General features: G+C 41.3%; 1 protein-coding gene across 1 annotated transcript in view; it reads left to right on the forward strand.

The window, feature by feature from the left end:
• CA10 (carbonic anhydrase 10) overlaps nt 1-22,186 on the forward strand; it is a 332,189-nt gene that overhangs the window by 109,496 nt on the left and 200,507 nt on the right. Inside the window, exon 4 of the mRNA XM_054046565.1 lies at nt 17,058-17,200. Coding sequence (XP_053902540.1) covers nt 17,058-17,200 — 143 coding nt within the window. The remainder of the gene's footprint in view (nt 1-17,057; nt 17,201-22,186) is intronic.

Raw genomic sequence — 22,186 nt, forward strand, 5'->3', positions numbered from 1 at the left:
GGTCCCCGGCCGCACCCCCCGGCCGCCCAGCACCGCCGGCCCCCAGCCCAGCGGCGCCGGATTTTCCCGGACATGTTCGGCTTTTTGGGATTTCTCCCCGGACGGGGATTTGAGTCCCAAAAAGCCGGACATGTCTGGGAAAATCCGGACGTATGGTAACCCTAGATTTGCTAAAACTCTCATTGGAAGTCAATGGAAGAGCAGGAAATAGAAACCAGGTCTCCTGAGTTCTGATCCAGTGCTTTATTCACCAGACCATGCTGCTCCCCATGTCTTTTCCACACCTTCTCTTTCCCTTCCCAACCTACTTTTCATGCCAACTACCTCTTCTCACCTCTTTCCTCCCATCCCCTCCCCTTAAATTGAATGGCAGGCAAACATATTCTGTGTGATTGTCGGCTTGTTGTTTGGCTCTTACGAGGAGATTCTGTTGAGCTGCCAAATCAACTATTTGCTCATTCTGATCTCTGTCAGTGATCGATGGCCGAGTGGGTGACCATATTTGTTTAGGAACCACCGACTGAGTGGGAAGTCATTGATTTGGCTAGTTACTAGTTCAAGCATCCTAGGCACTGGCAGACATACTAAGGGAGTCTGATGTGTGACTGGCTAGAGAATTGAGATATGGTCCAGATTTCTTTTAATTTTTTTTTTTTACACTGTTGAACCTAGAGGGTTTTTCCACCAGTGATTGACTCTCTGATGAACAGTCTGTGCTAGCTGCACTGAACATCTCAGTTGCTTTTTAAATCTTTAAATCAAATTCTCTCTTAATCTTTTCCCATGAAGAGTTGGCATTTTCCTAGTGGGATTTCATTTTCTCACAATGGATTTGATACAACCATCAGCAACGAGTATAATAAGACTCCCCAAAGAGAGAGTTACATTTGCACTTCGATTAATATTTTTTTAATTGGAGTGAGAGAGAAGTACATTACAAATATCAAAGCAATAGCAATGGCAGCCCTAAAAGAGAGATTCTTAGCAAAGTTATTTGACTGATCATGACTCCATTTGTGGGAAAATCCTCCACCACCTGGCATATCAGGCAGTAGTGTACAGAAAAAATGTATAATAGATGGCTCTTCCATGTAGCTGTTTTGACAAGCTCCTCTGAATAAAATGCAAGTAAATTTGAATCAATCGCCCTAAATTGCTGGAATGCACTAAAGTAATCTTTCAACATGAAGGTTAGTATTTGTGTTAAATCTAATCATATTGAGGCACAGGCAATCTAATTACATGCAATTGTGTAACTGCTTTTTTTTTTTTTCCTTCCATGATTAACACAATTTATAAAGGGGAATTAGTCTTTTTCAATCAATGTAATGGAAGAAATGCTTCTTTCTGTGGTCTGCATTGGTAGTCTCAATGTGTAGATGAAAACAAACAAACACTTTCCCAAGGCCAAAGATCACTAATTGTGATTATTAAATATTTTTCCCAGGTAATACTCTTAACTGAAAAATACTTAATTATAGCTACCATTTCTGTACAATTAAAAGTTAAAGTCAAGAGGACATTCCAGTGTGTGTGTATTCCATACACAGCAGAGAATGAGCATACTTTTTTGTGTACAATTCCAGTCTGTTGATTGAAAAATGTTTCCCCTTTCTATTTTCTCCACTCTTCCCTCCCCCCACATTTTTCCCTTTCTGATTTCCCCTCCTCTTTCTAATTTAGAGAAACATAGTCATAGATCTGTATCTGGCACTAAGATTTCCTTGTGGTAAAGAATCGGAGAGAGCAGCTTAGAGCAGAGGAAACAGAATCAGGAAACGTATAAATTCTGAATTTGGATCCTGGTTTCTATTCCTGACTTTAACACTGATTTGTTGTGTGATGTTGGACCAAAACAATGTTTACATTCATTCCTTACCTATCTCCCATAGGTATTTATAACTTTGTTTGTAAATCGCCTCAAAATCCTTAGATAAATGGTACCATAGATTAGCGAAGTTTTATTATATTATTATAATAAATATGATAATATGAATAAATGGCATTTTGAATCAAACCTACGCCTCTTCTTGTTTTCTTTATGTGCTAAGTAACTGTTCCACGCAGGGATTCACATTGCTTTGCCAGTCGCCTAGCAGCACTCTCCAGCAAGGTTTTATCTCTGCAAGATATTTGTCTGTCTTTCAGAAACTGCCCCGCTGCCATCTCTTAAAATGCAATGCTAATTTTGTTCCTCATTTTTTAAAAAAAAGTTGATTAAAATTGTTCCTCCTTCTATTCTGCACATCTCGCCCAGCTCACCACAAAAATTTGTTACTATTTTTTTCAACTTAAATATTTTTACCAGGCTGTTTGAAAGCAAAATCCAAACAGTCAGGACTATGAAAGCAGCAATATACAATATGGTGCAGCTATACTGGTACAGATATTCCCCCTTTAGGTTTGTTACAAGATACACAGGTGAATAGGGGCCAGTAGTTTTAATCACCTTTGAGTAGTGATAGTTCATGTTATTGTTATACTTTCTGGGCTGTGTTTCATCTTATCCATTCTTGGACTGTTACAAAGGAATCAGAATACCTTCTTAGTGCTCTGATTTCCTGGTTACTGTGACTGCCTAGTCTTGCCGTCCACTGGAGATTTCTATAACCAATTACTTCCATGAATGCCATTCTGCAGTCTGTCGTTTCTTTGGTGCCCCGATTTAAGGCTGTCTTGACTTTACATTTAGCTTTTATGTAAAATCAGAGCAGGTCATGTGCTTATCCAAAGGCATTAGCATGGTAATTTTCTTCAAGTTGAGTAGATGAAAATAATTAATGGACTGCTTTATTGATGTACATAGCTGCTTCTCTCTCTGGTTTCAATTCCGGGCTTCAATAAACTAGTTTGAGATTCTATCTAAGGGACCAATAATTACATGGGGCAAGAATAATTGCTGCACAAATACAATCTGATTGTGTTTTATACCATTGCTAGGGTCAATTTTAGAGATTAAATATACAAACAAGGATCTGCTGCATAAATAAGTTGACTGGTTTTTATTTCAACTCATGCACTCCAAAAAGAGTTACTTATATCGGGGGGGAAAATGTGCTCTTGAAAGTTAGGTAACAAATTTCCATTAAGAATCATAGAATATTAGGGTTGGAAGAGACCTCAGGAGGTCATCCAGTCCAATCCCCTGCTCAAAGCAGGACCAACACCAACTAGATCAGCCCAGCCAGGGCTTTGTCAAGCCTGACCTTAAAAACCTCTAAGGATGGAGATTCCACCACCTCCCTAGGTAACCCATTCAGTGCTTCACCACCCTCCTAGTGAAATTAGTGTTTCCTAATATCCAACCTAGACCTCCTCCACTGCAACTTGAGACCATTGCTTCTTGTTCTGTCATCTGCCACCACTGAGAACACCGTAGTTCCATCCTCTTTGGAATCCCCCTTCAGGTAGTTGAAGGCTGCTATCAAATCCTCCCTTACTCTTCTGCAGAATGAATACCCCAGTTCCCTCAGCCTCTCCTCGTAAGTCATCTGCCCCAGCCCCCTAATCATTTTCATTGCGTTCCGCTGGCCTCTCTCCAATTTGTCCACATCTCTTCTGTAGTGCGGGGACAAAAACTGGACACAGTACTCCAGGAGTGGCCTCACCAGTGCCGAATAGAGGGGAATAATCACTTGCCTCGATCTGCTGGCAATGCTCCTACTAACACAGCCAAATATGCCGTTGGCCTTCTTGGCAACAAGGGCACACTGCTGACTCATATCCAGCTTCTCGTCCACTGTAATCCCCAGGTCCTTTTCTGCCGAACTGCTGCTTAGCCAGTCAGTCCCCAGCCTGTAGCGGTGCATGGGATTCTTCCTTTCAAAGTGCAGGACTCTAGACTTGTCCTTGTTGAACCTCATCAGATTTCTTTTGGCCCAATCCTCCAATTTGTCTAGGTCACTCTGAACCCTATCCCTACCCTCAGCGTATCTACCTCTGCCCCCAGTTTGGTGTCATCTGTGAACTTGCTGAAGGTGCAATTAATCCCATCATCCAGATCATTAATAAAGATGTTGAACAAAACCGGCCCCAGGACCAATCCCGGGGCACTCCGCTTGATACCGGCTGCCAACTAGACATCGAGCTGTTGATCAGTACCCGTTAAGCCTGACAATCTAGCCAGCTTTCTGTCCACCTTATAGTCCATTCATCCAATCCATACTACTTTAACTTGCTGGCAAGAATACTGTGGGAGACCGTATCAAAAGATTTGCTAAAGTCAAGATATATATATAAGTCAAGACAGATTGATAACTTTAGTGCATGTCAGTTTTGCTTTCACAAACTGTTTTATTGTTTCTGTCAGTCCTATTCTACAGTGGTCCTTATTCAAAAGTTGTCAGTTAGCAACAGTTACCCCATAGTGGAAAATAAGATACTGCAGTCATTTCCTATTCTTTGTATAGTTCTAGAGCCTTCAATCCCGCATGTCTTTTCTACAGGAAGTAAATGTTATTAAATGGAATTTCATCTGTAGGGGCAGCATGGGAGGAATGGAATGGTCTTTTGCTGTAGAGCTGAATAACTGCAGTATATCGTTATCACTGTGTAGTAACTGTTGGCAGATATTGACTTTTAATGCCAAAACTTTCGATACCCTAAAAAATATTAACCCAGGAAAATACATTAATATATATTGTTCTCCAGCAAGTGCCAAATTTTGCAATCTGATACATGCATGTAACTCCTACAATTTCATTGCTGGGGTCAGAATTTGGCCAGTTGTAAGTAAGATAGCTAACCCCCCCGTGTCAGTTAGTGAAGTTAGAAGCCTGTGCTCAACATTTCCCTTGAAAAAGTTAACCACCTCCTTCTCCTTTCAACCTTTGCCTTATCTTCTCTTTCTAATTTCTGTTCCTTCTCTTCTGTGTCTCTGCTCCAAGCCTCCACATAGTTTATGCTCTCTCGTTGGCACACTGCTATTACCTGTCACAATGACAGCTGCAAAACAACCTCATCAAGCTCCTATACTGAAATCACTCTGTTGCAGTCCCTGGAATGTAATTAATTGTAGCCATCATGGAACATATCTAGGGTGACCAGATGTCCCGATTTTTATAGGGACAGTCCCGATTTTTGGGGCTTTTTTATATGAGCCCCTCTTACCCCCCATCTCCTGTCCTGATTTTTCACACTTGCTATCTGGTCTCCCTAAACATATCTCCCTCCCCTCCCTTGAGTTGGGTCTCTTTTTCTCCCTTCCCTTGCTGCAGTTTGGGTTTGTAGAATTAGGGAGAAGGGGAGGGAGGGAGGGAGAAGTTGATACTAGCATTCAGATCAGGCAGTAATTGCAGCCTGAAGAAGTCAAACTTGGAGCACATGGCCTGATTCCAGAACTAGGCTAGATAGTTGCTGCTGGGAGTTCACAACTGCCAGTGTAAACAACAATAAAACATAGGTGTTTGCTGCATTGGCAGCAGGGTGGGAAACACACCAAGACCTGTAGTCCAAGTTCATCCCCTTTTCTGGGGGGTTGCCTTTATGTAACAATGCCCAGAGGTGGGACTGTACTTAAAAACACAAATCTTAGTCTGAGCTGGCTGTCCCTGGGCTGTTCCTGAGCTGTAGCTAATGAGACCCCTTTGATTTACCTACCAGGGTGAGTCAGCATAATAGTTCTGCGTCTCTTTAGTTCTAGGAACCTATAGCCTGACACCTGGTCACAGATGAGGAAAAATAAAACTTAGGCTATTGATCCAAGGGATTTCTCTAATTAGAAAGCATCTGATCAAGGGTTTGACAAAATATCCTGGGAGATCATTAGAGGTAATAAGCCAAATCCTACATTCTGTCACAATGCTCTTGGTGCCTTCAGTGCATGAGTAAGAACTGCAAAATGTAGCCCCAAAAATGTGCAGTTGTGAATTTGAGAACAGCAAGAAACCTGAGAATGCCAAGAAGACAGATGAAGCCTTGGTAATGCGCTAGTTACGTTTCCGCTTTTGTACCTGGTGAGGTTGAGAGAAGAGTCCGCTGTACTATCTTCCAAAAACCTCAGTCCTTCTACAGCAGCAAACTAGCAGAGACAAGGGAAGACACAACACATCACTATGTTGAGGAATTCAATATTAGTGCTCAGTGTTCAGTTTTGATGTTGCTTTGTTGTGCACATGGCAACAGTCGTCTGTTCGTAGTGAAGTTGATGGAAGGTTCATTTATCTCACATCCTCAAGGCAGGCTAGAAGGCAGCACCTCCCTCTGAAATTCAGCTGTCTCTGAAGCGACATTAAGAAAAAGTTTTGGACAGGAAGAGGAAGGATGATCCAGTGGTTATGGTATTAGCCTGGGACTCGAAGACCTGAGCTCATTTCCCTGCTATGCCACAGATGTCCTGTGTGACCTTGGGCAAGTCATTTAGTCCTTCTGTGCCTTGGTTCCCCACCTGTAAAATGGGGATAATAGCACTTCCTTAACTTGCAGGAAGAATGTTACCATCTAATTATTCTTTCAAGACTACATGCATGCGCACCGGTGCTGAGGGTGTTAGGTATTGATCTTCTATATTCACACTGAAGAGTGCAGTGTCTCAACAGAAGCCTATCTATCAAAACAAGAACGAGTATTTTTCAGGATAACAGCTAGTATCCTTAAACTCTCTTTAGGCTTAGAAATTGAGAGCTTGAGCCACATGGTCCCTCCCATGAGCAGAGGGGAGCCAAAAGCCACGGATCTATGTTAGAGGAGAATGAGAGAGAGACTGGTCCCACTTATGTGGTAAAACTTCACAAAATTGAAAACTGGAAATTTTACACTGCTCCGATGGGAGAGTGAGCTCCCATAATCTTGCTGTCAACCCCAAAATTCACTTTCTTTTTAACACTCTGACACAGGGAGATGGAAGTGTCTGATCAATGGGTTACATGGGATTCCATACAGAGATGAATGACCACAGAGACGCTGTCCCAATGTGGGCACTTTAGGTGCAAGGGCCTTCTCCTCCGTAGCTGTCACAGTACTGAACAGTCTTCCTGTATCTTTCCACCTTATAGAATGTTCCATCCATATCCATCTATCTAATGGCTTGTCTTCTCTGCAGAGTAAACCTGGGGTTCTAACTTGATCCTTGTCCCTAACTTGAGTCCTGTCCACATACAAAAACACTTAATGTGAGCATGGGCCTACTTTTACCTCAGAGTGGCTGGCTTGTCGGGGAATACATAGGCTGGAGTTTGAGGCAGCCTAACTAGTCAGCTACTGAATCACTCGTCCAATCACTCTGCAGCTCATGTTCTTTCACAGTGTGACGACTCTCACTAAAGCTAAGCTGATGCAAGAGGAGTCCACTGGAGTTAACTTTGCAGTGAGGACATAGCTATAGATACTTACATGGCCCTCTTAGCCATAGTGCTTCACAATTGTCATGTACTTAACTTAACCAACGCCCTTGTGAAATAGGGCAGTGCTGTTATTCCTGCTTTTTTACAGATAGGAAACAGAGGCACAGAGCAACTAAGTGACTTGCCTAGCATCACACAGGAAGCTTGCTGTGGAAAAGGGACTTGAAGCCAGGTCTCCCAGTCCTACGCTAGCACCTTAGCAAATGGATCATCCTTCCTCTCACGGCCTCATATCCTATCTCACTTCCAAGTTCCTTTTTTCTCACTATAATCTTCCCTCTCCCTGTGCTATTCTTTACCTCACTAGCTCTCTCATTGAAATCTGCAAAGCACTGTGAAAAGCAGTCTTCATGAAATATGCTATTTTACCTCACATAAAATCGTGTTGAACTGTGAGCTTGGCAGCAACATTGGGAGATTTGGGGGTATTTTGTAGATATTATGTAATTGTGCTGAACTGGGAATGAGACATCATTTGCACTGCATGCATTTATTAGGATTTATAATGCCTTACTGCTTCCTTGCTGGCTAATGTACCCCTCTCTTTTGCTATCACGTGTACAAGGTTCATCACTTCTGAAATAGTGATATTGAGAGAGAGAGCGAGCATTTGTGGGAGTTGTAAAAGAGGTCAGCCACAGAGCAAGGGTGAAAGGGTTAATAAAATTGTAAACTGAAGTGGGGCTGAAAACAGGAAGGGCTGTGAATCTGTGTGCAGTGAGATGTAACATTAAGGGAGGGAACATTAGGGTTCTTTTTAGACTTTAAACATATTAATAATGTCTCTTAAGAGGTATTAATCATGGCTGAGAATTGAGAATGAGGCCGTAAATCAGCAGAAGGGAGGGGAAGAGAGATGGGATTTTAATTTTAAATAAAGACTTGTATGTTTTATGACTCAGAAGTGAAGATTACATAGTTGGTGCAGAATCCCCGCAGAGCAGCATCTCGCCAACTGCAGGCATATTTCAAAGTAACTGCAAGTATCTTTAAGCTCGCCATAGTTTGTGAAGTTGAGAGCTTTGCGTTTGGAAGGTGATGGGGTGACGCTTTCTTATCAGTTATAGTACATTCTTCTAGGCTTTCACAGCAAGTGCAGACTATGAACACGTAATGGACAACTTTATATTTAGGGCCTGAATATATGTAGCAGACAGATGTAGTCCACAGTTGGAATTGGGATAGAGTGCACTGTACCATTGTGAGCTCTGGGGGGAAGCTGTACCCGGAACAGGGTATTCAAGGGGAACACGCCATAGAATCCATTCCCCTCTGTGTCAGGTCATCCATTTCAATCTCCAAGAGTATTGCATGTCACAAATCCATGGATATGCTTCAAATGCTTTCTTGGATTCACCGGGCCAAATTCTGGCTGTAGACTGCCCATGGGTATGCTCTAAAAATAGTAGCCAGGTGCAGAAGCACAGGGTGGAAGTGTTGTGTCCTTATTCTGGTTTCTGCAAATTCTCCACAGCTGCAGAGAGGCATTCTGGGACTGGGCTTAGGGGTCTGAAATCATCCATGACCTGGACATTTGAGACCCCACTTCAGCAAAGTACTTAAGCATTTGCTTAGTCCTGTTGAAATCAACCAGGTTTAAGCATGTACTTAAAGCTAAGCAAATACTTTAATATTTTGCGAATCAAGGCCCAAACATGTATACCTCTGAACCCACACAGTCTTTTCCACAGAGGAATTCCCTGGAGGGAAGGAAAGGGGCAGCCAGAACGTAGGCACAGTGTTGTATGTGTGTTATCAATATGCTGCTGTTTTGTGGCCATACCTGAAGAGGACCAGAAACGTAGACCATTATATTTAGCTCAGTATTTGGTATGGCTACAAAAAGGGCAGGAGTACCTGACTCTGTTCCCTCACTGCCGTTTGGCGAGGGGAGAGGCGTTACTTAGCCAGTTTTCCTTCATGTATCACTAGCAGAGTAGCGATCCATCCTTTATTTAGTATTCTGGACACTGATATATCACTCTTGTTATGTTTACATAGAATTCTTCATTCTATTGTGGGATGCTGATACCAAAGTATTTCATTATATCTCAGTGTAATATGCTATCCACAAATTGATCAAAATGGCAGCTGCAGAGTGACACAGGCCATGAATAAGTGTCTCAAGCATCTTTTCATATACCTAATAAAGATGATTCCCCCCTTTCATCCAGTATTCAGATAAGGCTGTCAAAATCATCAGCAGTTGTTTTTGATGTGCCAGTGCTAAACTCTTACCTTCTCCATTTTATTCCCCTGATTCTGAGAAATGGATATACTTTGAGCTGGCCAGTGTCCTGCACTGGAAAAGTGAATAATATATTATGCATGCCTGGCATGTTTCTGTGGCAAACTGGATCCTTAGCAAAGGGAATTTACTGGGATTTATAGCTGATGGCAGGGATGATATAGCTGGGATACTGAAACTTTGGGCAGTATGACCAGTATCTGGAAAACCTTGTTTAAATAAGATTGCAGTGTCTGTGTAGACTGCATGCAAATTAGCTTGAGAGAGTGGCTTTTGCAAAGTAGGGTGTTGTGTGCTCCAAGGTGTTGAGCATGATAGATTTAAAATATTTTCATATAAAGATGGTCATGTAAATTGGCTTACTTGAGCTATGCAATTTTTTTCTCCATTACATACTGTTGACAAACTACGAAATTAGTTCATTAGTGAAACACGATAACTTGGTGTGATAACTACCTGTCTGTTAGTAATTTTATTGGCTTATGTTTTTCCATATTGTATATATCCTGATAAATCCTGTCAATCATTCTAATTTTTTTAACTACACTAATAATGGGAGTGATCGATTGGTTAAAGTTTTGTTGGTACTGTAAGAAACCGATGACCACCTTGGACATTGCTGTCATGGTGTGGATCAACTGCCTCTCCAGCACCTTCTTACTGCTCTATGGTCTTCTACGTCCACGAACCTGATTCTCCTACATCAAACCTGTAAATATTTTATGTTAGCCTAAACTGGTACGATGATTGTTACCAGCAAAGGACAGAAAACCATCCCATGCATCGTCAGTACCAACATATGCTTCTGAGATGACATAGGAAGATTTACAAGGAGAAGACCCCTCATGATCCCACAGATGTGTCACTTTGGAGGTCATTACTGTCCTCCCAGATCTGGACTCTCCCATCCTATCAGAACCAATTCTTACAAAGGTGTTCATGACTCCATGAATATTATGAAAGAAGCCAGTCTCTTATTATCTCTACTAATCAGGTTATTTCCTCATCGATGATTCCGACAGTTCTAAGGGCACCAACTTTGGAGAGGGAGTCCACATTTTCTTCATAGGGTGATTCTGATATGGGAAAAGGACGGTTGTCATCTCCTCCAAGAGCCATCAGCACTGATAGATGTTCTAGAATCTTCTGGGGCCTGACATAACCATGTAAGATGGGGTACCCCTCTCTCTGGGACTTGTGGTACCCTATACCTTGGGGTCCACCTAAACCCCTACTGGACCCTTCTCACTGTTTGTAGTGGCACTGTGGAACCCATACTGGCATTATCCTGAATCTGCATGGTCTGACTGAGATGCTCACCATCCCTTTCCACTGAGGGACCAGCCTAAACTGTTTCTGGAGGGGAAGAAGAAAAAGAGACAGATCTAGTGGTAAATGCTGATACCATCAAGCATATAGCCTTCCATTCCTGACGAGGCAGTTGCTACAGCATTACATTTGCTGCTGGACAATCACAAACAGTTTCAGGGGTTGTTGAGAAGTATTGTTGAAGCCCCCCAGATTCCCCTGGAAGAAATCCAAGAATTATTCCAAAAACTCCTGGATGTTTTGCAGAATAATGGGCCTACTAGAGTAGCACTCTGAGTCAACAAGGCTATCCTAGAGCGAGCCATGGTGTGGCATGCCTCAGTATCAAGTTCACCCACTCCTGGGTGGAAAAAGTACTTTGTTCTCCCAAAAGAGCAGTCTTTCTTCACACAACTGTTCCCAACTCCCTGCTTGTTCAGGCTGCTACAGAAAGCAGTAGACAACAACATACAAGCTCTACCCCTTCAGATGAGGAGGCCAAATGCTTGGGCCACGTGGAGAGAGAAGTATTTACATGTACCAGCCTACAATTCTGAATAGCAGGTTTATCAGGTGCTACTTGCAAAGTATGACTTCATCAGCTACTCTAAGTTTTTGGAATTTAGGGACAAACTCCCTCAGGAGGACAGAGTACTGTTCTAAGCCCTTATCGATGAAGATAGTCTGATAGCTAGATCATGTCTTCAAATTGCAGTAGACACAGAAAATACAGCCTCTAGACCAGTGGTTTTCAACCTGTGGTCTGCAGAGCCCTGCGGGTCCACAGACTAAGATTTCCAAAGGGGTCTGCATCTCCTTTCGAATTTTTTTTAGCAGTCTGCAAATGAAAAAAGGTTGAAAACCACTACTGTAGATCGATGGTCACTACTGTCATTATGCACAGGGAGACCCGGCTCTATTCCTTGTGTTTATCCTGTGAAGTACAGTCCAGTGTGGAGGACCTGCCCTTTGAGGAGGACTACTTGTTCAGTCAAAAGACTCTGTCATTGTACTCATTAAAGGACTCCAGGGCAACCCTCCAGCCCCTGGGAATATACATGAAGAAGACACTGCGGTGGTAAATGAAATAGACAGAGGAAGCTATATACATACAGCTGTGTGGCTCTTAGGGGTGAACTATCTTGGCAGTAAAAAAAAAAAATCAAAGATTGCAGGACAGATTTAATGTCATGGTGACGCACACAATCTTTGTTGAGCACCGTCCTAATGTAAAGACTATCTTCTTGGAAATCATAGTGTGCTTTTGTGACAGGCAGCATGCAAGATGCAATGTTGTCCTGTCAGAATCAGAAAGAACCTAATAAAACAAGCAGCCATTTTCAGAGAGCCTCCATGCTCTTTTTTTCTGGATGTTCCTAGTTTCATCAATAATTCTTGAAATAATTGGCCATTGTGAAAGTCACCACTTCTGTACTTTGCTTGGTATTCTTTACTGCATTATCCATCATCATCTATAAAATGTCTTTTTATAAAGCTTGCAAAAAATTGGACAGTATTCATTGCGTATTCTTTAATCCCTTTAGCAAATGCATTTCTCCCATCAGAAATCTCAGTAACTCTGAGAAGCCATTCAAATAGCTACAACCGCCTAATGAATATTCCACCTCTTTGAAGTTATAGGTCCGAAGTCCCACCATTAGTACTAATGCATTTTGTACTTGGTAATGCAAAAAGTACTTGGTAATGCAAAAAGTCTTATTTTAGTTGCCATAGTGTTAGAATATATCAAGGAGAATTTGGCTAAACTTGAACACCTATAACCCACATGGAAAATAACAGTTTTCTCCCAGGCTCCCAGACAACATTAAATAGAATAGTGAGGTCTTGTGGTACTAAAACGTCACGTTTTAGAAAATATGCTACGATGCATTTAGTTGGAAATCAGGAAGTACATCATCTAATTTAAAACTAAGCTACAATTGACAAAATACATGTGCAAAAAAAGTACATTTTGTTCCAGCTTTGCTATTTTGTAAAATGCACTCTTTTGCAGCGGCCCCCTCGATCATTAGTGTAATTTGGAGAAGTTCTTCTGTGGCATATAAACCTCAGGTAGATGGGCAGACATAGAAAGGGCAGAGAGATATCGTGCTTCCAAGAGGGGGATGATGCATTGTCTTTTTCTTCTCATTGTCAGGGAGCAGTGGCGGACCCAACCCCAGCCCAAGCATCTTTATAAACTTATTTGGGGAGATTTTTCAACCCAATTAGAAACAGGACCTCCCTACATCTGGGCTGAACTTCTCTGAGGAAGAAAATTACAAATAATAGGCCTTATTTCCTTGAATGGTTTTCAGGGAATTGGAAACTCACTTAGTGTTTGTTCAGTCTTCTCCTGATTCCCACATCAAGGGTGGTGGGGAGCAGAGTTGTCCTCTTCACAGAAATGGCAGGGGGGTCGACTCTCTCTAAACCAAACACTGACTGAAGGCGGAACATCTCTGAGCCTCAGTGTGGCTTCCATAGCTATTCTCTTAATCATGGCAGCAAAGTTTCCATAGTACCCATTCTGTGTCGTGACCTTCTGTCAGCCATTGTACCAGTGACCATCCCAACTGGGTGATAGTGGGTGGTTTGTAGCCACAAAAGGGGGTGAGGTTGCTGGTCTGACCAACAGTAATTTTGGTGTAGATTTCTGCCCATGTCCAATGGGGAGGAGAATACCCTCTGATGCTGTTCTCCACTTTCTCCTCCACTCTGCCCTTCTTTTCACTTTATCATAGCCCCAGGTCCCGGGGAATGAGGTCACCCTCTCAGACTTAATGCAGTGTCCTATGTTCACGGGAGTGCAGTGGCCATGGCCCCAGTAGCAGTTTGTAGTCTGGACTTGTTGAACTGATTTGACTATCAGTATCATGTCATTAACAAAAGCTTTTCAAGCGTGATGGAAATAACATGTCACGTGAGATATACGTGTTACAGGGAGTGCACTCAGTCATTTTGTTGTGGATATAGTGAAGCATGAGGTTTATCTTGGTGTACCTGTTTGCGTGGGTTACTAGGTGTTGTGTGTCAGAAGGAAGGACAGGAGCTCTACTTTTAAAAGCGTCCTGCCATAAAACCTTCTCAGATCGTATTGTTTGATGGTGTCAGATGCCACAGGTTTCAAGCCCAGGCCTGTGGGGTTGCCAAGAGAGAGCCTTACCCTCTACACCACTGCACCACAAGGTCAGATGTGGGAACTGCAGCCAACACCCCATTGCCAGGGGCTACATCCACTGATACAGCTGTGTCAGGTCAGGTGACTGGTATCAGCCTACTGATTAGATCCCACCGGGCATAAATCTTCCTGTTCCTATCCCATCCTTTGTCAGAGCAATGAGTCATTAGATCTGCTGTTTACCAGACCCTGAGATCAAGTTTCAGTCTCCTTGCTTGGCTCCTGCTCCTTGCTCCTGTTACCACACCTTAATCCTTGTTCCCATTTCCTCTGTCTTCACCTGATTTCGGCTCCTTGTTCCTGCTTCCTCACTCTAATTCCAGTGACTGACTCAGGCTTGGTCCTTGGCATGACTTCTGATTCTGATTCCAACTTAATCGTTGGCATGGCTACTGACTACAATCCTCCTGGTATCAGGCTCGATCTCCCGCCACTGAAGCCAGTCCAGGAGATTTTAGGCAGCTGAAAGTCCGGTGGCGTAGCAGGGCTAAGGCAGGCTCCCTACCCGCCCTGGCTCCACGCCGCTCCCAGAAGTGGTGATCTGTCTGGCAGCTACTCCTAGGAGGCGAGGCCAGGGCATCTCTGCACACTGCCCCCGCCCTGAGTGCCAACTCTGCGGCTCCCATTGGCTGGGAATGGGGAACCACAGCCAATGGGAGCTGCGAGGAGCAGTGCTTGCAGGCAGGGGCAGTGTGCAGAGCCACCTGTGAGCCTAAGAGCCGCTACCAGACATGCTGTTGCTTCTGGGAGCCACCCAAGGTACACGCCTCCTGGCTGGAGCCTGCACCCCAAATCCCCTCCTGCACCCAAACACCCTCCCAGAGCCCCCTCACCCCCTCCCACATCTCATCCCCCTGCCCCAGCCCTGATCTCCCTCCTACACGCAAACTCTCTCCCAGAGTCCACACCCCAAACCCTCTCCTGCACCCCAACCCCTTCCCCCCAGGCTCAGCCCAGAGTCCCCTCCCACACTCCAAACCCCTCTGCCACACCCTCCAGCCCATAGCCTGCATCCCAACCCTCTGCCCCAGCCCGGTGAAAGTGAGTGAGGGTGGGGGAGAGCAAGCAACGGAGGGAGGAGGGCTGGAGTGAGCGGGAGCCGGGCCTTGGAAAAGGGACAGGGCCGTGGCCTTAGGGCGGGGCAAGGGTATTTGGGTTTGTGTGATTAGACAGTTGGCAACCCTAACCCTGACCCTTGGTGTGGCTTCTGACTCTAACTCTGGATTGACCCTTTGCATGGCTTTGGACCCTGACTCTGAGCTTTAGCGTGACTTCTGATGGGTATCTATGAAACTGGAAATCAGTGTACTAGGAGGAGATGCATGTTTGTTACAGCTGTTCTGCTACTTCAATCTCTTCATGATGATTTCTGAGCTCACCCACCTCTTATATCATCACGAGATCAAAGAGTTAACAGAAGGACGAAAAAAGAGACCCTGGAAATTGAATTTTCTGTTACTCTCAGCTCCACTGTTTTTCTGTAATATCTGTGGCTGATTATTTCATAACACTGCAGAAATGGGAAAATACTCAACAGCTGCAAAACATTTTCCCCTCAAGTTCTGTGTATATTTGTGTTTGCTTTGTGCTGCACAAAAAAAAAAAAAAAAAAAAAAGTCATTCTAGTTTTGTATAAAGTTTTCTAGGTGAAATCAAATACTGGGGCCCAAACCAAAATCCTGCATCTAAACAACCCTAAACTTTGGGGTAGTTTGTAGCTCTGAAATAGCTGTGTAGGGTTTGTGGCTCGTATGATTATAAGCACAGCCTAGAGTAACAATGAACAGGGTAGCATTATACTATCAGCATCTATGAAAATTCAACATAGTATGTTATTGACACAGGAAAAAGTCATACAAATGTTACAGTTGCATGGAAAACGCTCTGGATATGGAGTACCACAGTTGAGGCTGGAAACACAACTTAACTCTGTCCCTTTCCATCCATTATGATACATTCTGTAATCACGGGGGGAAATTACTATTTGTCAAATAAAATACAATATCATGCACATTTTCCTTCAGCAACAGTACAGGGGCCGAGTTAAGGTTGAGCATCATCTCCCAACTTCCTTCCAGTCCAGGTTAGCTATGCAGTGTGGTCCATGTGTTACATGAGGGGTATTGTATATTCCTTCCCATCAGACACACTTTTCTTCCACCTCCTTACGAGGCCATACCACCCTCCAGAGTAACTCAACACCAGTCTGAGTACTAGTCACAAATCACTGATTTCTCTTAATCCACTGAATGGAATAAAAACTGTCTGATAAATCTCAAAATGTAATTGTAAGCAGGGAATTCTGTGTGTGTGTGTGTGTGTGTGTGTGTGTGTGTGTGTGTTTCCAATGGAATCCTGCAGAGATTGGTTCTTGGCCCTTAGGCTATTGAACATTTTTATCAAGGGTGTGTGTGTGTGTGAATTGTGTGAATCAAAAAGAGACAAATAGATCTTGTCTATGGAATATTAATATTCTGTGAAATAGTGATATGTCATTGTCTTTTCTAATAATACATTATCCTTATTGTCAACATGTACCAAATATTGAAACTTGTTTTAATTTTCTTTGAGTGGCTATGTGTTGGCCTCAGTCCAAGGAATAAGTGCAGTGTATGCATGTAAAATGAGCATAAGGACATGAGATATTCAAGTACCTGTTGAGAAAAAGCAAACATGCTATACCAGTAATAGCAGATGAGCTAGTTACAGCTAAATCGGGAACGATTAAGTCCGGATAGCTTATGAGGGGCCAAAGAAAAAACCTCCTTTGTTGATATTAAAACATCTCATTATCTCAGATTTAGGTGTCTATCATGCATTAAAATTCAGTTACTTGATTAATTTTTTGAGTTGTTGATTATATTGTGAGCACAGACAATACAAGAAGCAGTTTAATTGTTTCCACATCTATTTTGTGTGGATTTTTCTTCCTCCCTCCAGATTCTTTCTTAAATGTGTATCTTTTTTCCTCCCCTTATAGTTCCTTCCTTTTGGGGATTGGTGAACTCAGCCTGGAATCTTTGCTCTGTTGGAAAAAGGCAATCACCTGTCAATATAGAAACCAGCCATATGATCTTTGACCCTTTCCTAACTCCACTTCGCATAAACACAGGAGGCAGAAAGGTAAGTTTTCTGACATGTCTTGGTATAAAAACCAAGAGTTAACAGATGAAAAATATGTGCCACTTTCTGTATTTATGAAGTATTTTCACCTTGTAATGCCAATAAGGTCTTAGGCAGAATAATAACAAATGTAATGCTGTGCAAATTACACATTGTTACCTCCCCTGCAGTGATCAAAACCGTACACTTTTAGGTATCCTGAAGCACTTCTTAATTGCCATACAGTATTGGTTCCTTTAAACTCACCTGTGAGTAGAATAAGTGTCATTTACAAAAACTCACGGCTAATCAGTGGTATTTGTCCTGCAAGACAGGTAGGTTTTTAAAGCCTCAGGAATGCAAATATTGTCTCAGAAGGCTTGATTGTCCTCTTTCGCTGGTTTAAACCTCACTGAAATCAGTGCAGTAACATTGCTGTAAATGGAGAGTAAAGAAGATTCAGGTCCAGAATGTTATGAAATGGAGGATTTAATTGGCTCACTCTGGAAGCTAGGGAGAGAGAGGCAGTCTCATAAAAATCTGTTCAGAAAACAGTCTATTCTCCTAATTACTCTAGAGATTATCAGTACTTGTGCTCCTAAAACCAAGTTACGCTGAAGCAAAGTGCCTCTGCCATGCATTAATTAGAAAGCATACAAAAATATTTATAATCAGTAAGTGTTTGGGCACATTGACCCATCATTTCCATCTGATCTAAAGACAATTTACCGTACTTACTTGAGCTCAAGAAGACTGCACTCATGAGTAAGGTGAGCAAGATTTGGCCCATTGGCATATTTGCAGTGTAATTACTAGAACTGCTTGGTTTTCTAACCTAAATCTGCAAATCTCTCTTAATTTATCATATTTTTTCCCAAAACAAAACAAAAATACCCCCAAACAATTACATGGAAAATCAGTTGCCTTCTGAAATATTATTGTGCCAATTTGGAGGCTACATCCTATTTTACTGAAGTATGAAACAGGAGGGACTTTAGTCCTGTTTTAAGTGCATATTTCAATGTAACCTTAACTACAGAGTCACTACCGACAATTCCATAACAAGAGCTGTATGTTCTAGTAATGTGGGTTACCTTCTGACCTTTTTTCTTGTTGCCTTATAGTCTTCTGTATTATTACCTTTTGATTTATTTTGTATGATTAGATATTATGGAAAGGGCAGAGCCATGAGAAAACTCTATTTACAAATTATTTAAATGCTGTGAATTTAAGAGGATTTTAAAGGATTTACCATACTCACAAGAATATATTATTAGAATTACTTCCCCCCAATTTAAATATAAAAGAGTTAAGGGAAACATGTTTTGTCAGAGGGAATCGGTAAATAACAATATCAGGGTATTTCATTGTGTTTGCTAACATCTGTGAAGAGTAGTTACACAGTCTATTATTAATAAACTGCAGCTTTTAGGTTGCACACATTTTAAAAACTATAGACCTGATTTTTCCATTCAAACCCTATATGCTTAATTGAAGGATTCTTGAATTTTATTTTATTATTATTAGTTTTGTTTATAGTTATCAGATTGATTTGTCTTTTTTACCTGTAATTAACTTAATTTGGTTAAGTTTTCAATATAACTAACAATTGAATCTTCTTTTTCTGCTCTGGGTTTTTGTCAGAGTGGCTGAGGTGTTAATGAACCTATTAAGGTGTTAAGGTGCCTGGGCTAGCGTTTGGTTACTTGTTAGAGTTGAGTTTAGTTCATTGTTTAGTATAGGTCAATTTGTTTTTCCTAAGGAGGATCATTATTCCTTGTCCTCTTTATTCCCCTCCCCCTCCCACTGTTGAGGAGGTATGCCAGGGTCACTGGGATTCAAAGTTGTCTCGCTTGCCAAGAGACTATTCCAATCAGCAACAGTCATTCCTGATGCATTCGTTGCCTGGGGCGCACGCACATCTCTCAGAAGTGCAATTTTCATTCAACCCGTAAGAGCAGGGCCAGTAAGAACCAGGAGATTAGGCTCAACGCCTTATGATGGAGAGATCTCTTTGCCAGGCCTCAGACCCAGGTCAGGAGGACTTCCCTTATACATCAGTCTCTTACTGAGCATAGTGCACTGTCTACCTTGGCACTGCATTCACCCAGACCTTGTGAGGGAAGAGTTGGAAAGTACTCAGGAAGCCTCCAAGAAGAGGCATCCTAGTTTTCCTCACAAAAAGCCTTTCTGGCCTTGGACTTTATATGAGCTTTAAGTGTGAGAGTCATACCATTGAAATTCCAAACTTAAGTACATAAATTAACTTTAAACACATGCTTAAGGGCCTTGCTGATTTGAGGCCCATCTCTTCATACACAAAATACACCTGAAATTATTTAATTGTGCAGGATATTAGGAAAATATCATGTATAATATATAAATATTTGTGTTTAGCAAACAAAGATCTTATAAATACACATCCTTAGGTCATATATGACCCAAAATTTGTTTTTACTGAACCAAGGACCAATAGATATGTTTCTAATTTCTTTAATTAAAAATTGCACTGGAAAGTTTCATGTTAACAAATGTTTCTCTGCGATGTTTGCAACACAAAAATGATAGCATTATTCTAATGTTTTAAAACTTAGAAGTAAAATTGTCCAGAAATTATTCATGGTTTTAGTTCAGTAAAATACTTAAGCATGTGCACAAGTGCTTTGCTGAACCCAATCCTTTAAGCAGAAATTAAATTATTTTATGTGCAGTGTACAAAATGAGAAATGCAAAAAGTGAAAAGAAAATTAGACTTCAAGCATAATTTCTAAGGACTTCTTAATTACATGATTTTTAAAGTAATAGCGTACCTTTAGTTCTAGACAGAGCTCATGCATTATCTCATTCTTTCCATTTATATTTTTTAAAAGAATAATAACAAATATACATGGATTTACAAAAACAAAAAACAAACAAACCCTGCAAATGGGAACAGACACATTTAAAAATGAATAGATGACATCTGAGTCATATTCAACTAATTTCTAAAAATGTCATTTTATCAAAATTGCCATTCAAATGGAAGTAGTTATTTGAAAGCATATTTCAAGCAGGAACTGATCCTAATGATTACTTTGAATGAATTATTGCTAACAAATGTGTATTCAGCGTAAAGGTTTAAGAAAAACACAGGAAATAACCAGAGATCTCAACTGTATTTATTCAAATGCAGGCATGGTATTTTTCAACTCTAAGATTAATTTTAAAATAAATTATATTGATCTGGTGAAACCTGTTAGCAATCACAGAAATAATGTATTCTTTCATAACATTTTATCTCTTAACAGGAAAGTGCTTAAAATGGTATTTTAATATTTCATGACTTACATCTATATAGCAGTTCTCTTGTTTTATTCAGTCCTTTAGTGACAAGGAATAATATGGATGAATAGATAATGTGAGGTAACCAAGAACATAGAGGACAGAGACTCTTTTAACAAAAGGTGTAGATATTCCAAAGTGATTTATCTTCACCCATTGTCCCAAGCAATGAGCTTTCTTTTGTGAGGTTTTTACCCACGAAAGCTTAATGCCCAAATAAATCTGTTAGTCTTTAAAGTGCCACCAGACTCCTTGTTGTTTTTGTAGATACAGACTAACACAGCTACCCCCTGATACTTTACACAATCTGGGACATGTGAAATTTGTCCTTAATATATTTCCATACAGACTCTAAATGTTTATATAGATAGAATTGAGAATCAATTTAATCTGTGGCATAGAATTTGAGAAAATGCATTACTCGATTATGTTAATTCTGTTAATTAGAGCTGGTCAGAAGTTTTCCATTGGAATACTTTTTCCATTGAAAAATGCTGATTTGACAAAAGTGAGCATTTCACAGAATGTATTGATTTCATCAACATTTTCTATGGTAAATTATGAAAAATGTTCATTTGTTATGGTCAAAACATTTCATGTTTACTTTATTGTTCTGACTTTTGTATTTTGTTATTTGTAACGTAATAGTCAAAACAATTAAGTCTAAATTAAATGTTTTGATAATCTGAAACAAAATATTTCATTTAACGAAAAACTCCAAGATTTCTTCTTTTCATCCAGATTCAAGACAACACAAAATTTGGACATCTCAGAGGTTCCCACAGAATGGGAATTCCATTTTTTGACCAACTCTACTACTAATAAAACACTGGTGGGGAAGGCGTGCCATGGAGATGTTATAACAGTGGGCCAAATCCTGCTTGCCTGATGCACACGAGAACATGTACTCCTCTCCTGTGTGTGTAAATTAGTCCCCTATACAAACTGATCAATAAGGGTCAAACGATAATGGTAGAAAAGAAACTCTAGTCTCGGGGCCAGATTGTGACTAGCTCTGTGTGTGGCTGGGGGGAGCTGTCAAGTCCCATGGTATGGAAGTCCTCTCACGTGGGGTAGGAAGGAGGTGGGGCCATAGACCCACACCCATGAACTGATCAACAGAGCAAAACTACATGTCTAGGAGAGGAAGCATGTGGCAATGGGCATGTTTGTCTGACTCTGCATTGACCAGCTCATTATCGTGTGAAGTACTAAGGGCAGCTTGAGTACAAAAGGTGATTCACCGAATATATGGTTTCATCTCATGACACCAGGTATACCAATCCAATGGAGTTTCACATTTTGGGAAACTTGATTACTTTCAAGAAGTTGCCTTGGGAATTACAGCAGAGCTGCTACTTTAGCAGCACTGCAGTTGATATCTAGGGAAGTAGGTCAGGCCTTTGAATTTGAGAATTAGCTCTTGAAGTATGTTAGATCAAGGTGGGTTGTGGAGTTCTACTACTGAAATTCTACAAAGGGATTTGATCCTTGTCAGAAGCTTCTAAAATTCAAGCTGGAAATATTTGCATTTTCCGTTACAGTGCAGAAGCAGAGAGCTATAACATACTTTTCTCATGTGGTGCTGTCCAAATGTGAAACTGGAGTACTCTCAGTGCATTCATTTTTCATGTGTATTGGCTTGGGTTACTGTTTCTGGAGCTTGGAACGACATCTGTTCTTAAC

The sequence above is a fragment of the Malaclemys terrapin genome, chromosome 13, assembly GCF_027887155.1.
Source record: "Malaclemys terrapin pileata isolate rMalTer1 chromosome 13, rMalTer1.hap1, whole genome shotgun sequence".
In the NCBI taxonomy this organism is placed as follows: Eukaryota; Metazoa; Chordata; order Testudines; family Emydidae; genus Malaclemys; species Malaclemys terrapin.